The following is a 16712-nucleotide window of genomic DNA, read 5'->3' as shown; positions in this document are numbered from 1 at the left end:
AGTGGTGTTTGTATGTAACATGGATTTTTTTATTACGCCTGCTTTGTAATTCATGTTATCTTTACGTGAAGTCGCACGGCAGACTTTAATGTTGAAATATATTTTGTAGTTTTGCTAAAAGAGGGATGAAGATGAGCTTCTGGTTGCTTTTACTTAAAACGTTGAATAACCTAATGTGTGATCAAAGATTAATATTAGCAGAGTGTTGTTCTGGTTTCATTATTAAAAGCTTTCGGTGGATTTCCTCTGATGGAAGCGCTGGAATTGTTTTTCTCAACCCAAGTGAGATCAACAATCCACGACATTTAAATCCATCTAAAATAATGTACATAATGTTTTTGTGCCGCATTACACTTTGTGAAGTCTCATTAAGATGAGCTTTCATTCAAACATTATGGCCAAATTATCCGATAAGGGATTTCGAGGATGATCCACACCAGAAATGGAAAATTGCAATGATACATTCAAACTCTTGGTGTCAGTATAGACCAGCTATTAAGTCGAATGATCAGCCATTTCTGCACACCACCCAGTATTGGGTTCGTCCAGCCCTGTGTCCCTTCAGCCTTCAACAAAGACGACTAATGCTGAAGAGACATACATTTAGGAACAGAATAAGATATATTTCAAGCTTGAAACATCTCTCTTTTTGTGTCGCGCTGTTGTCGGGTGATGGATCTACAGCGCGTTATTCAAAGCGGTGGCTTTGTCTTTTTCCTTGTTGTGGTGCACCATGCTCATGGAGATTTGAGCTATTCTGTGCAGGAGGAGCTGAAGCGCGGATTTGTTATTGGAAATATCGCCAAGGATCTCGGGCTGGAGGTGGGCAGACTATCTGCTCGCAAAGCTCGTGTTGACATGGAGGGAAGCGACAGACACTATTGCGGGATAAATCTACGAAATGGGGATTTATTGGTGGCGGACAGAATAGACAGAGAAGAGCATTGTGGAGAAAAGCCGTCGTGTGTTCTCAAATTTGACTTGCTTTTAGAAAATCCACTGGAGTTACACCGGTTGTCTCTGCAGGTGCAGGACGTCAACGACAATGCACCAGTTTTTCCAAAGGATATCATAAAGCTGGAAATCAGAGAGTCAGCTGATAAAGGAGCTAGGTATCGCATTAATGCAGCCCACGACGCAGACATAGGCAAAAATTCTGTCGAAAACTACGTTCTTCAACAAAACCCACACTTTGTGTTCAGTATTCAGACGACAAGTGCTGGTAGTAAATACGGCGAGTTGGTTTTAGACAAGGAGTTAGACCGAGAGGAGCAGCAGGAGATGAAATTATTGCTGACCGCTGTAGATGGTGGTTCTCCTCAGAGATCCGGAACTGTCGTCATACACGTCATTGTACTTGATGCAAATGATAACGCCCCAGTATTTACTGAGGCCGTATATACAGCTTCTTTACCAGAAGACTCACCTTTGAAAACGAAAGTTATCACAGTAAGTGCTACAGATGCAGATGAAGGTGTTAATGGAGAGGTTACATATGAATTTAGCAGAGTCTCTGATAAATCACGCAAGCTTTTTTCTCTGGATGAGAAAACAGGAGAAGTCAGTGTGACAGGTGACTTAGACTATGAAGAAGGCTCTAAGTATGAGGTGTTTGTTGGGGCCAAAGACGGTTATGGGCTCTCTTCAGAAGCAAAAGTGATTATTGATATCACTGATGTGAATGACAATGCCCCGGTCATATACCTAAAATCACTCTCAAATCCCATACCTGAGAACGTGTCACCTGGTACAGAGGTGGGCATCATTAATGTGCAGGACAGAGACTCTGAGAATAACAAACAGGTCCGCTGCTCCATTCAGCAAAATGTTCCTTATAAGTTAGTTCCTTCTATTAAAAATTATTATTCTCTGGTGACCACAGGACAACTGGACCGTGAACTAGTGTCTGATTACAACATTACAATCACTGCCACTGACGAGGGCTCTCCACCTCTGTCCTCCTCTAAAACTGTTGAGTTATCTGTAGCTGACATCAACGACAACCCACCTGTGTTTGAGGAACAGTCGTACAGCGCATATGTGACTGAAAATAACAAACCTGGCTCCACTTTATGTTCCGTTAGTGCTCGAGACCCCGACTGGAGACAAAACGGTACAGTGATTTATTCTCTGTTACCTGGTGAGGTGAACGGTGACCCGGTGTCCTCCTATCTGTCTGTGAACGGAGACACGGGGGTGATCCACGCTGTCAGGTCGTTTGATTATGAACAGTTCAGGAGCTTTAAAGTCCACGTGATGGCCAGAGACAACGGTTCTCCTCCGCTCAGCAGCAACGTGACCGTCAGTGTTTTCATATCAGATGTGAACGACAACTCTCCTCAGATCCTGTACCCCGCCCCGGAGGGCAACTCCTTCATGACCGAGCTGGTCCCCAAAGCTGCACACGGAGGCTCTCTGGTGTCCAAAGTGATAGCAGTGGACGCGGACTCTGGACAGAACGCCTGGCTGTCCTATCATATAGTCAAATCCACTGATCCGGGACTTTTCACCATTGGTCTCCACAGCGGAGAGATCAGGACACAGCGGGACATTTCTGAGTCTGACAGCATGAAACAGAACCTGATTGTGGCAGTGAAAGATAACGGACAGCCCTCTCTGTCTGCCACCTGCTCCATGTATTTACTGATTTCTGATAACTTGGCTGAGGTGCCAGAACTGAAGGATATTTCTTATGACGAGAAGAACTCCAAACTGACCTCTTACCTGATCATCGCTCTGGTGTCAGTGTCCACCTTTTTTCTGACTTTCATCATCATCGTCCTGGGTGTGAGGTTTTGTCGCAGGAGAAAGCCCAGACTGTTGTTTGACGGAGCAGTCGCCATCCCCAGCGCTTATCTCCCTCCTAATTACGCAGATGTTGACGGCACAGGAACTTTACGCAGCACTTACAATTATGACGCCTACCTGACAACAGGTTCTAGAACCAGTGACTTTAAGTTTGTGACATCTTACAATGACAACACACTTCCTGCTGACCAGACTCTGAGGAAAAGTCCATCAGACTTCGCTGATGCGTTCGGCGATTGTGATGCTTCTCCTGAGGTAGGGTGAGGTGTCACGTGTACTGCAACCTTTTGTCTTTGTGTGATATAGTTTAGGCAATGCCCATGATTCACTTTTTTACCTGCCTTTATTGTCCTTCTTTTTTTTTTTTTTTTTTTACAAACGTGAATTTTAAAAGCATAACAAGTATATGATAAATTCCCATGCGTTGTCTTAACCTTCAATTAAACGTTTTCATGACGATTGTGCGTCATGTAACATGACAACTTGTAACATCTTGCTTTAGCGCCCTTTTTAGCTTAACTCTGGTCTTTTTTATTGAATACAGGGAATACGTTTTCTGTTATTGGAAATTTTCCATTTCTCTCATTTCTGGTGAAACGGTGTGACACTTACCCCCCACCTACCCAAAATAAGACGCATTGTTTAATTGTGTCTATTCTCAGAGGTGTATTGTGTTTCTTTTGTGTCTGTACTTTGAGTTCCGCACCACCGGTTGGTGCTGCCCTTGGTGCTGAAACTCATGCTAGTTTCCGAGGTACTTGTACTTTACAAGGTCTCTCTTCCTTAGTGGTCATGGGATCTTCAACAAAAGTTTACTTGTTTAAGGTGGATCTGGGAACAATTGCTTGTTTTGTGACATGTTTTGGTTTTTGCAGTAGGCATTTATTTAAATTTAGTTGCTGTCCTGCTTTCCATGTGAAGATAGGAATGAATGCATTGTTTGTCTAATGGGATAATATTAAAGCAGAAGTAAGCGATCCGGTCGTTTTGACTAATACTGCGTTACAGGCAGGCTTTTGAAACCGTAAGTTACGGTTTCAAGTTACGACTTACGACTTTGTAGCGTACCAGGCAACCCGTAACTCGTGTTTTTCCGACCTGTTGCCTGTGAAAGTGGACTATAATATAAATAAGGGGCGGCAGTGGCTCAGGTGGTAGAGCGGGTCGTCCAATGATCAGAGGGTTGGCGGTTCGAATCCCGCTCTGTCCCGGTTGCTGCCGTAGTGTCCTTGGGCAAGACACCTTACCCAACTTGCTCCTGATGGGTCGTGGTTAGCACCTTGCATGGCAGTTTCCGCCATCAGTGTGTGAATGTGTGTGTGAATGGGTGAATGTGATGTATGATATACTGTAAAGCGCTTTGGGTATCGTTTCCGATGGAAAATCGCTATATAAAATACATACCATTTACCATTACCATTTATAACGGCCACTCGTGTTTTTCCGACCCGTGAACTCGTACCAGATCGAACTGGTACGACTTCACAGATCGGAAAAACACTTGTTACGGGTTGCCTTGGACGCACCATAACTTCTTGTCAGCCGATGGAGTTAGCAGTCTCCGCCCTCGTCATGGATCTATTGGTCCTTGTCCCTACGTCATCACATTCAGGCGCATCCCTTGGCTGCACACACAGCCCTGCATGCCGTTCTCTCTCCTCATTGGATAAAACTTGTAGGATACAAGAAAAGTTTTCTCCTCGGCTCAGAGCAGAGCAGAGTGACTGACAGACCCGTGTTTCAGACCAAACACTCTATGTAAGTGATTGCCGTCGGAAGATATAACTATTTAAGACTTATATTAACGCAAAAATTCCGCTTACTTCTGCTTTAATGAGTCCTTGAATATAATGTTGGTTTGGTATGGGAGTGATGCATGTGTTTGTTTCCTGTCTTTAAGTAGTGTGGCACAAAGTTCGGTAACTAGTGGTTGATAGAAAGTATTTACTGACCCGTCGACATCCACAGTGCATGTCTCCATCATAAATACCCAGATGCTGATGTTACAGGAATTTAACACAACAATTAAAATCATGACACCTCCCTGATATCACGTTGAAGAACTCATGACTGTATGTTTGTGACATACAATGATAACACACTCCCTGCTGATCAGGCACAGAAGAAAAGATCATTAGACTTTGCTGAAGCATTTGGTGAATTGGAATTATTTAGAGATATGATAGCCTCTGAAGAATTGAATTTTGTTCATATAAACATAAAGCCCTCAACATAGTTGTTTTAACTTATGCAGGAGACTTCTGGACTTTTTGTCTAAAGAATAATTTGCATTTTTCATTTTGATCTTTATATTTGACATGTACTTTTTGGCTCATAATTTCTTAAACATTTAAGGAGTGTGTTTTTTTTATTTATTTGGAAAAAGGATTTACTTCAACTATTGTAGTTTATTATCCTTCATCATGTCTAGTGCTTATAAATGAGATGTCACTAACATCACTTCAAGATGTGACATTAGGTTCATAATCACTGTAAAAAAAATCATTGCATGTTACATTGGACTGTGGTGATTATAGGTATTTATTTTTAAGGCAGTATATTCTGGATATAATTCACGTCACTCGATTAAATGTTGAGAAATAGAATTTACCGTTGTTCTCAATAGACTCTTTGAATTGATGTTGCACAAGGCTTATTTTGAAGCATCTGGAGCCTTTAGCCCTTTTAGGTGCTTTGTTTAAGGTGACACTTGAAGGAGGCAGTTGAGGAGAGCGCCCTGCTCCTATGAATAATATCACACCCCTTTTATTTGCCCGGTATGGGCATCACTCATTAGATCATTTGTAGATATCACATGGACAGAGTGGATTTATTAATGCTGTGATCATTCTCATGGTTGTGTGGGGAAAAAACATATCTGATGTTGATACATTTTAGGTACATCCCCTGCCTCTCTTTATATATGTCTGCGTAATCTCTCTAATACTTTTCACTTTTTCTTCATTATCTTTATAGTTGCACAATAGCATTGGATTAAAAATAAGTACATCATAACATACAGTTTATCAAATGTTTTTTGACAACAACTTCCCGAGATAGTCATGTCCTTATTCTACATTTTTATCTTTTGACTATTGTCACATTGTAAAACAATTATCAATATAATTATTTAATCACATTGCTTTTTAAAGTTTAAGTTATTCCATGGCCATAAAGTGATTCAGTGGATGAGGTCTCTTGGCTCATTTTATCATCTTTCTGTTGAGCCACTCCCCATCTTTCTCTTGAGGATGCTGTTACCCTGGTTATTTTGGTTCTCTTTTTAAAGATGAAAGGTTGAAAAGCATTTTGATAACATACAAAGGATAATCACTGATCAGCAATTCTGGTTATCTCTGATATTCTTGATTCTCTCTGTGCTTGTTGGAATTCATAATCTGTGTTTTGGGCTTGGAGATTTGTTTTTCTTCAGTGATACAAGCATAGCACAAGGCATGTAAGACTTCCAAAATCTGGTCTAAAGAGCATCATAAGACTCCTGAATCTAGCAATATGTCAACATTTATGGTCTCTGACACAAAATATAGACACCTGGGATTGAACAGAGTCTATGAAAAGTTATGATCTAGAAACCAAACAAGCTTTTATTACAACAGATTGCTTTGAACTATTGCATTGGCTTGAAAAAGAAAATTCCACATGTGGTGTGATCTAAACTTTCCCAGCACTATCACTTCAAAAAGTGTACTCATTCCTCATAACTTCCTTTAAAAAATAAAATAAAAATCATTGTTATTGTTGAACTTGACTCACGGTGTCGCTGTACACCATCCTTTAATACACTGACTTAGTCATCCATCCTTTGTGAACTGACGTTCTTGTACATCATTGACTGGTGTGGATATCGTCGCATTCACTCCGAATTGCTGTTGCAATTCCTGTTAAGTGGTAAAACTGTATATATCGTTATTTCTGCACCGTATGACATCCGAAAGTTGAAGATGGGTTCGAAAATGTCCTGGGATCAGATGTGCGGCATCTCTTTCCTCTTTCTGTGTTTTAATGTCGCGCATGGGGACATGGGCTATTCTTTTCCAGAGGAGATGAAACGCGGATCAGTTATTGGGAATATCGCGAAGGATCTCGGACTGGAAACTGGCGTGCTTTCTAGACGAGCAGCCCGCATTGACACCGACGGGACTGACAAACGTTACTGTGACATAAACCTGAACAACGGGGAACTGATTGTTGCTGACAGGATTGACCGAGAGGGGCTTTGTGGCGAAAAGGCTTCGTGCGTCTTGAAACACGAGCTTGTGCTGGAGAATCCTCTTGAACTCCACCGTATTAGTCTGCACGTTCAAGATATTAATGATAACTCGCCACAGTTTAAAGAGGAACTGATCAATATCGAGATTCAAGAGTCGGCAGACAAGGGAGCTCGTTTTGTGGTAGAGGAGGCGCACGATGCGGATGTAGGCCAAAATTCAGTTCAACACTACAGCCTTAAGAAGAACGATAATTTCATTTTGGCTGCTGATGGAAACTCAATAGAGCTCGTTCTTGATAAAGAGCTTGATCGTGAAAAGCAAGGAGAAATGAATTTGCTTCTCACAGCTCTAGATGGTGGCTCCCCTCAGAGATCAGGTACCGTGGTTATACACGTCACTGTGCTGGATGCTAATGATAACGCCCCAGTGTTTAGCCAGGCCGTTTATAAAGCCAGTCTGCCTGAAAACTCTCCTGTAGACACTGTGGTGGTCACAGTGAGCGCGACTGATGCAGACGAGGGAGTCAATGGAGATGTGACATATGACTTTGGACATGTTACTGATGATGTGAAGAAAATATTTGGCATTGATCGTAAAGTAGGTGAGATACGAGTAATTGGTGCCGTTGATTATGAAACTGCCTCAACATTTGAAATACGCGTTAAAGCCAAAGATGGGTTAGGACTTTCATCTTATGCTAAAGTTATAATTTCTATCACTGATGTGAACGATAACGCCCCTGTAGTCAGTTTGAAATCACTAAAGAATCCCATACCAGAAGATAGTCCAGTTGGTACAGAGGTGGGCATCATTAACGTGCAGGACAGAGACTCAGAGAGAAACAGACAGGTCCGCTGCTCCATTCAGCAAAATGTTCCTTTTAAGTTGGTTCCTTCTATTAAAAACTATTATTCTCTGGTGACCACAGGACAACTGGACCGTGAACTAGTGTCTGATTACAACATTACAATCACTGCCACTGACGAGGGCTCTCCACCTCTGTCCTCCTCTAAAACTGTTCAGTTATCTGTAGCTGACATCAACGACAACCCACCTGTGTTTGAGGAACAGTCGTACAGCGCATATGTGACTGAAAATAACAAACCTGGCTCCACTTTATGTTCCGTTAGTGCTCGAGACCCCGACTGGAGACAAAACGGTACAGTGATTTATTCTCTGTTACCTGGTGAGGTGAACGGTGCCCCGGTGTCCTCCTATCTGTCTGTTAACGGAGACACGGGGGTGATCCACGCTGTCAGGTCGTTTGATTATGAACAGTTCAGGAGCTTTAAAGTCCACGTGATGGCCAGAGACAACGGTTCTCCTCCGCTCAGCAGCAACGTGACCGTCAGTGTTTTCATATCAGATGTGAACGACAACTCTCCTCAGATCCTGTACCCCGCCCCGGAGGGCAACTCCTTCATGACCGAGCTGGTCCCCAAAGCTGCACACGGAGGCTCTCTGGTGTCCAAAGTGATAGCAGTGGACGCGGACTCTGGACAGAACGCCTGGCTGTCCTATCATATAGTCAAATCCACTGATCCGGGACTTTTCACTATTGGTCTCCACAGCGGAGAGATCAGGACAAAGCGGGACATTTCTGAGTCTGACAGCATGAAACAGAACCTGATTGTGGCAGTGAAAGATAACGGACAGCCCTCTCTGTCTGCCACCTGCTCCATGTATTTACTGATTTCTGATAACTTGGCTGAGGTGCCAGAACTGAAGGACATTTCTTATGATGAGAAGAACTCCAAACTGACCTCTTACCTGATCATCGCTCTGGTGTCAGTGTCCACCTTTTTTCTGACTTTCATCATCATCGTCCTGGGTGTGAGGTTTTGTCGCAGGAGAAAGCCCAGACTGTTGTTTGACGGAGCAGTCGCCATCCCCAGCGCTTATCTCCCTCCTAATTACGCAGATGTTGACGGCACAGGAACTTTACGCAGCACTTACAATTATGACGCCTACCTGACAACAGGTTCTAGAACCAGTGACTTTAAGTTCGTGACGTCTTACAATGACAACACACTGCCTGCTGACCAGACTCTGAGGAAAAGTCCATCAGACTTTGCTGATGCATTTGGAGATAGTGATGCTTCTCCCGAGGTAGGAATACGTGTCACGTGTTTCACCTATACTTCTAATTGTATCTCAGTAATTCCTTCAATAGCAAAACAAGTATTTATGTCAGCCTTCTTGGCTTTTCGTAAGAATGAATGAAGTTGACAACGCCTTATCATTTTAATTTTAATTCACGTATAAAATGCGACAATAACCTTCAACGCAAATTCATGAGCTTAATTTCCTACGAAATAGTCACACTGAGCCTGAGTTTTCTTCTAGTTTTGGTAATTTGTTTTTCCATCATGCTGTCCAGAATTGTCAAATTATAATTTTTTTTCTTTATTTTTTAGAGAGAGATTTAATCTTCTTTTGCACCTTTCCCTCTCAGACTATATCATTTGGTCAAACATTGTTGTCTCTGTGCTTTGGAGTACTACTGGCTTTTTCGTTGTGTTGCTGTCCTTGGTCCTGAATTTACCGCTTGTTCATGTCGTGCTGTTGTTTTTTAATGCTTCGTCTTTTCCCCTTTACCTTTAAAGTTATTTGTGGGTTCGGAGTCAAATTTATGGCTAATTCAACAATGCCTCCACGATGTGAGCCCCTGGAGCGCCCCAGCCTATTAGTTTTGCTTTACACAACCGGGTCCCATAACATGTTTGCTGTGTAGTACACCTATATATTTTATGCAGGAAAACAACACCGATAGTTTAACTTAAGTTCATTAATTTATTTGTAGTCAGTGAGAAGTATTCCTAGTTTATTATTGCATGATATTAAGGACCTACTAACATACTGCTATTAACGTGTAAATATTTGCAGGAAGTGAATCCCTCGTTTGTCTTTAGTTTCATTCTCGGTGAAGTCAAAATTGATTACAATGAAACAGTGCAACGACTAAATAATTTTGTCAGTTTGATCAGTGGTGTTTGTATGCAAAATGAATCTTTAGTCTGCCTGCTTTGTATTTCATGTCGTCTTTGCGTGAACTCACGCAACAGACTTGAATGTTTAAAGAAATATTCTATTTTTACTAAAAGAGGGAGAGAGATGAGCTTCTGGTCGATTTTTACATCTACCTTTCAACGTTAAATAACGCCATGTGTGATCAAATAATAATATTAGGAGAGTGTTGTTCTGGTTTAATTTGAACAGCTTTCGGTGGATTTCCTCTGATCAAAGCGCTTGTATTTGCTTTTCCCAATCCATGTGAGATAAACCATCCACTACATTTAAATCCAGGTGAAATGATGTAAATATTTCTGTGCCCCATTACACTTTGTGAAGTCCAATTAAGATGAGCATTCATTCAAGTACTATGGCCAAATCATCCGATAAGGTATTTAGAAGATAATCCACACCAGTAATGGAAAATTGCTATGTTACATTCAAACTCTTGGTGTCAGTATAGACCAGCTATTAAGTCGAATGATCAGCCATTTTTGCACACCACCAGGATTGGGTTCGTCCAGCCCTGTGTCCCTTCAGCCTTCAACAAAGACGACTACTGCTCTGAAGAGACATACATTTAGGAACAGAATAAGATATATTTCATGCTTGAAACTTCTCTCTTTTTATTTGTGTCGCGCTGTTGTCGGGTGATGGATCTACAGCGCGTTATTCAAAGCTATGGCTTTGTCTTTTTCCTTGTTGTGGTGCCACGGACGTAATTTTAGGGGGGGACACAGGGGACATGTCTCCTGCCCTTCTTCCAAAGGTAGTCTTGGTCCTCTGCAGTTTTACCGTCCAAAAACAATGTCCCGCTATATTAAACAGAGACTGGTCAAGCACTATAAAACAGCCGCTCAAGCTGAAGCTTGTTTCCCTTTAGACCGCCCACAAGCTCATCGATTGGCTCAGTCGTTTCTTGCTAACGTGTGATTGGCCGATCCCGCTGTCACTCACAGACAGGGCAGATGCTCATTAATCAGCTGTTTAAACAGAAACAGCCCCGCTGGAGCAGTAGCTTCACATCACAGACAGAAACCTCCTCCAGGTGGAAGATCTCCTGCAGGACAGAGATGAACGGCTGCTCCTGTTCAGGTGCAGGTGATCTCCACAGCAGACGTTTTTTTTTTTTTTTTTTTTTTTTTTTACCACCGCGACCTCACAACCCACCGTCAGCCAAACCATGTCATCAACACTGACTGTTATAAAGTCGTGTTCACAGCACCTAATTATAATTTTCCAAACACTGATCACCAGGTTTTGTGGCGCGATCAGAGCAACCATGTGACTGATTGTAGTCTACACATACGTGCGTCTGAAGCCTCCATCCACCAATGATCACGCTTGTAATCAGTAATTTCTCACAGTTGGAATTAACTTTTATGTTGGTGCTGATAGTTACAGTAAAACGGCAGCAAAGGAATTCTGTGTTTCTTCATAAATAAAACTATACAATAGGTATTAGCCTTATATTTTCTTCATTGCAAGCCTTTTAAAGTTTGGGTTATCTCCACAAGTAGAACAGTGTCACAAGCTCACGACCAACCCCCCCCCGAGCCAACTCGGTGATTGCGACGCTTCACCTGAGGTAGGACCAGGTGCCACATGTAATTCCCCTATTTCTCTATGATTCTAACTGTTTTGCGTAAAATATTCTTGCATCATCGGTCACTTTTCGGGGGTTAATCGAGGATTATAGCAGTGTAACCCACTTTTCACGTGTCTGATTCCATATTCAAGAAAATGTCATTACTTTCATTTCATCCCAAATGCTTAATGACGATGAATGTGCGTCATGGAGCATTACCACCTTTAGCCTCATGTTTTAGTTGCCCTTTCAGTTAATTCAGTTCACTTTTTTAATTTACTCAACCATGCGAATATTTTTTTAATGACATGTTATGTGGAGAACCGTCAGTGTATTTGGTATAATTTATATTGTTCTCCAAACCACATTATATATCCAGTGTCAGTGTGTTTTCTGAGCTGTATCTTGTTCTTTGTGCCTCTGTCCTTTGTATGGAGCAGGAGATGCGGGTGCTGTCCTTGGTGCTGAAACGTATAGCTTACGTTTTTTTTGTCACATTTTTGAACAGCTAAGATTCGTCTGTATGTTTTACTGTCTTTTGGAGTTTAAGACTACTTTATAAAGAAAAAGTTTCACTGACAGGCCCGTGAGAACAGGTTCAAGCGCTGCATTTTTCGAGATGATGCTGAAATCCCCCAGTTGAAAACAAATACACATAGATTCTTTGTTTCTTCCAGAACTAACTAATGAAAAATATATATTACAACTTGTAACAGATACAAGTTGTTTACTGGCATCCAGGTTGAGACTTTGGGCACTTTTGGTAAAGTTAGACATGGTCATGAGTTTCTTTTTTTCTCTTTTAATACTCTCAAGGGGTTTTTCTTGGGACTTTTTTTCTCAGTCATTGTGAGGGTCTGAGGGCACAGGATGTTTTTATGCTTTTCTTGTATCAAACCCTTTGAGAGAAACTTTAACAATGGGCTATACAAATAAACTTTTCTTGTCTTGTAATTACACAAAGTATTTAAGAGGCTACCTGTCAGAGACCTGTGTTAATATCTTGTACAGGTTGAAGGAGATGAACTGGATGTTTCCATATGGAATCTGGTGAAGGCTGAAAACTCTGAGCGTCAGATACTGGCAATGCCAGCGTTACATTGGCAAACGGTAAGCTAGGTTTTAGGTGCTTTTCCGAAGACGCCATGGGAACTTCAACAAATGATTGTCTTTTTAAGGAGTCCATTGTTTAGGAGGACTGAGTTTTGTGACATGCATGAGTCTGTGCATCATGCATTTATTTAAGTTCAGTGACTGTTACCTCAGCTGTTCGTATTGTTCTGCCAATGTGCAAAGAGGAGCCTGTTTGTGAGAGGGTCTGTATATTCCAGGGCCAGGGAATTTAATTATGTTGATGTGGTGCGTGAGAGCTGCATGTGTTGGTTTCCTGTCTTCAAACAGCGTGACAGAAATTTCAGTGAGTGGTGTTTGGTAGACACATGTAAAAAAAAAACGAGTCCTCACAACTCCTCAACAGAGTAACATGCAGAGCTGCATTTGCCCTGAAATGGTTCTGGATGTATCGTTTTATTTTTTATTTGATGGATTGCAGCACTATATTTTATGGTCTTCCACTTCATTTTACATTGTGCGCATGATGATATGCTCCAATGAGACCGAGGTTATTAATATCAGCCAAATATATGTGATTTTTCTTTACATCTTGTTAGGGAATAGCCTTAATTTTTCAAATTAATTAGTCAATATACTATACTATATACTAATTACTCAAGTTTTTCACCCACGATTTGGGATGGTAGTGCATAAAACGGTAAACAAAGTTATCCATGTTAAACTTTAGCATGTTACATAAAATAATTATTGAGAGGGCTATCGTTATTTGTACAGTTGCTATGTCTCCATTCCCACTCATGGTGTCGCTCTTCGCTAATTTACATGTAAACATTTCCACTCCGCCCGCTGACGCAGGCTTGATATTTTTCTGGTTTTGTTCTCATTCTTTCGGAGAATAGTCCCGCAGAGTGATGTCGATTTAGTTTTAGTTCAACAGTGCAATCCCCATTCAGTTTTAAATCTCGACACAACAGCTTTTTTCAGCGGTTGAAATTGACACTATGTTGCTTCAAATAAGCCTCGTCGTTTTCTCTCTATTGTGGCACGTCGCGAATGGGGACGTGAGTTATTCCTTTCAGGAGGAAATGAAGCGCGGATCTCACATTGGGAATATAGCGAAGGATCTCAACCTGGACGCGAGTAAACTGTCTTCTAGGAATGCTCGTGTTGATGCCACAGGGAATCGCAAACCATATTGTGGCATCAATCTCGGCACTGGGGATCTGGTTGTTGCCGACAGAATTGACCGAGAGGAGCTTTGTGGAGAAAAGCTGTCGTGTGTGATAAAACGCGACCTCGTCCTGGAGAATCCCCTCGAACTGCATCCTTTTACTCTACACGTTCAGGATATTAATGATAACTCACCACAGTTCAACGAGGATCTGATTAATATAGAGATTCGAGAGTCCGCAGACAGGGGAGCTCGTTTTGTGATAGAGGAGGCGCACGATGCGGATGTAGGCCAAAATTCAGTTCAACACTACAGCCTTAAGAAGAACGATAATTTCGTTTTGACTGCTGAGGGAAACTCACTAGAGCTGGTTCTTGATAAAGAGCTTGATCGTGAAAAGCAAGGGGAAATTAATTTGCTCCTCACAGCTCTAGATGGTGGCTCCCCTCAGAGATCAGGTACCGTGGTTATACACGTCACTGTGCTGGATGCTAATGATAACGCCCCAGTGTTTAGCCAGGCCGTTTATAAAGCCAGTCTGCCTGAAAACTCTCCTGTAGACACTGTGGTGGTCACAGTGAGCGCGACTGATGCAGACGAGGGAGTCAATGGAGATGTGACATATGACTTTGGACATGTTACTGAAGATGTGAGGAAAGTTTTTAGTATTGACCGAAAAAACGGCCAAATCAAAGTGAATGGTGCGATTGACTATGAAACTGTTACATCATATGATTTGCGCATTAAAGCAAAGGATGGTTTAGGATTATCGTCATACTCAAAGATAACAGTTGATGTCACCGATGTCAATGACAACACGCCAGTAATCTATGTGAAATCTTTGGCAAATCCAGTGCCAGAGAACGTGTCACCTGGTACAGAGGTGGGCATCGTTAATGTGCAGGATGCAGATTCAGATAATAATCAGAAGGTCCGCTGCTCTATTCAGCAAAATGCTCCTTTTAAGTTGGTTCCTTCTATCAAAAACTATTATTCTCTGGTGACCACAGGACAACTGGACCGTGAACTAGTGTCTGATTACAACATTACAATCACTGCCACTGACGAGGGCTCTCCACCTCTGTCCTCCTCTAAAACTGTTCAGTTATCTGTAGCTGACATCAACGACAACCCACCTGTGTTTGAGGAACAGTCGTACAGCGCATATGTGACTGAAAATAACAAACCTGGCTCCACTTTATGTTCCGTTAGTGCTCGAGACCCCGACTGGAGACAAAACGGCACAGTGATTTATTCTCTGTTACCTGGTGAGGTGAACGGTGCCCCGGTGTCCTCCTATCTGTCTGTGAACGGAGACACGGGGGTGATCCACGCTGTCAGGTCGTTTGATTATGAACAGTTCAGGAGCTTTAAAGTCCACGTGATGGCCAGAGACAACGGTTCTCCTCCGCTCAGCAGCAACGTGACCGTCAATGTTTTCATATCAGATGTGAACGACAACTCTCCTCAGATCCTGTACCCCGCCCCGGAGGGCAACTCCTTCATGACCGAGCTGGTCCCCAAAGCTGCACACGGAGGCTCTCTGGTGTCCAAAGTAATAGCAGTGGACGCGGACTCTGGACAGAACGCCTGGCTGTCCTATCATATAGTCAAATCCACTGATCCGGGACTTTTCACTATTGGTCTCCACAGCGGAGAGATCAGGACACAGCGGGACATTTCTGAGTCTGACAGCATGAAACAGAACCTGATTGTGGCAGTGAAAGATAACGGACAGCCCTCTCTGTCTGCCACCTGCTCCATGTATTTACTGATTTCTGATAACTTGGCTGAGGTGCCAGAACTGAAGGACATTTCTTATGATGAGAAGAACTCCAAACTGACCTCTTACCTGATCATCGCTCTGGTGTCAGTGTCCACCTTTTTTCTGACTTTCATCATCATCGTCCTGGGTGTGAGGTTTTGTCGCAGGAGAAAGCCCAGACTGTTGTTTGACGGAGCAGTCGCCATCCCCAGCGCTTATCTCCCCCCTAATTACGCAGATGTTGACGGCAACGGAACTTTACGCAGCACTTACAATTATGACGCCTACCTGACAACAGGTTCAAGAACCAGTGACTTTAAGTTTGTGACGTCTTACAATGACAACACACTTCCTGCTGACCAGACTCTGAGGAAAAGTCCATCAGACTTTGCTGATGCGTTTGGAGATAGTGATGCTTCTCCCGAGGTAGGAACATAAGCATTTTTCACACGTCTGACGCTTGATCTTTTTAGTTTTAATTTACGTATAACATGCAACAACAACCTTCAAGGCAAATTCATGAGCTTTATTTCTTAGGAGATTGTCACACCAAGGCTGATATTACACCGCAGAGCGAAAAAAATACTTCGATCATCATTATACTTTTCCTCTAGTTTTAGTGATTTTTTTTTCTCTATAGTGTGCAGAATTGTAAAATTTAGTTTCTTTTTGAGAGTTTAAATCCTTTTTTGCACATTTTCCCCTCACAGTATAATTTGTTCAGATCGGTGTCTCCTTGATTTCGAACGGTCCTGCAGCGTTTTCTTTGTGTTGCTGTCCTTGGTCCTGAACTCACCGCTTATGCCTGTGATGTGTGCTGCTTTTTTAATTTTTTCATTTTTTTTTTAGCAATTCGCAGTCAAACGATTCAAATCACATGCTATGTTATTTCTCTTTCATATTTGAAGGTGTGTGTGTGGGCCATTTTTCATATTTGGACAGGAAAGTGATGGGACAGTTAGTTGAGTGAGGAGAGGCGCCTTGGTTCGGAGTCGACCCGTGGGTAATGCAAACATGGCTGGCCTACATGGTGCGCGCTCCACGGTGAGCCACTGGTGCGCC

The 16712-nt window shown here is 42.3% G+C and overlaps 3 protein-coding genes across 3 annotated transcripts in view; all 3 read left to right on the top strand.

The window, feature by feature from the left end:
* The window catches only part of LOC310993089 (protocadherin gamma-C5-like), a gene marked incomplete at its 5' end in the record, with an annotated part of 337145 nt that overhangs the window by 37247 nt on the left and 283186 nt on the right, over nt 1-16712 (top strand). The gene's annotated exons all lie outside the window — the stretch shown is intronic.
* Nucleotides 673-16088, top strand: LOC310992891 (protocadherin beta-15-like; the record flags this gene model as incomplete). Its single annotated transcript, XM_083981122.1, has 2 exons — nt 673-822; nt 13851-16088. 2 exons carry the CDS (start codon nt 673-675, stop codon nt 16086-16088), a joined length of 2388 nt encoding a protein of 795 aa, XP_083837248.1.
* Nucleotides 6819-9263, top strand: LOC310992892 (protocadherin beta-15-like; the record flags this gene model as incomplete). The annotated part of the gene is made up of 1 exon (XM_083981123.1): nt 6819-9263. The coding sequence occupies exon 1, from the start codon at nt 6849-6851 to the stop codon at nt 9261-9263; it is 2415 nt and encodes an 804-aa protein (XP_083837249.1). The 5' UTR covers nt 6819-6848.

Source organism: Trachurus trachurus, assembly GCF_905171665.1.
Source record: "Trachurus trachurus genome assembly, chromosome: 10".
In the NCBI taxonomy this organism is placed as follows: domain Eukaryota; kingdom Metazoa; phylum Chordata; class Actinopteri; order Carangiformes; family Carangidae; genus Trachurus; species Trachurus trachurus.
Note: the sequence above shows the minus strand (reverse complement) of the source record. Positions and strands in the feature narration are given on the sequence as shown.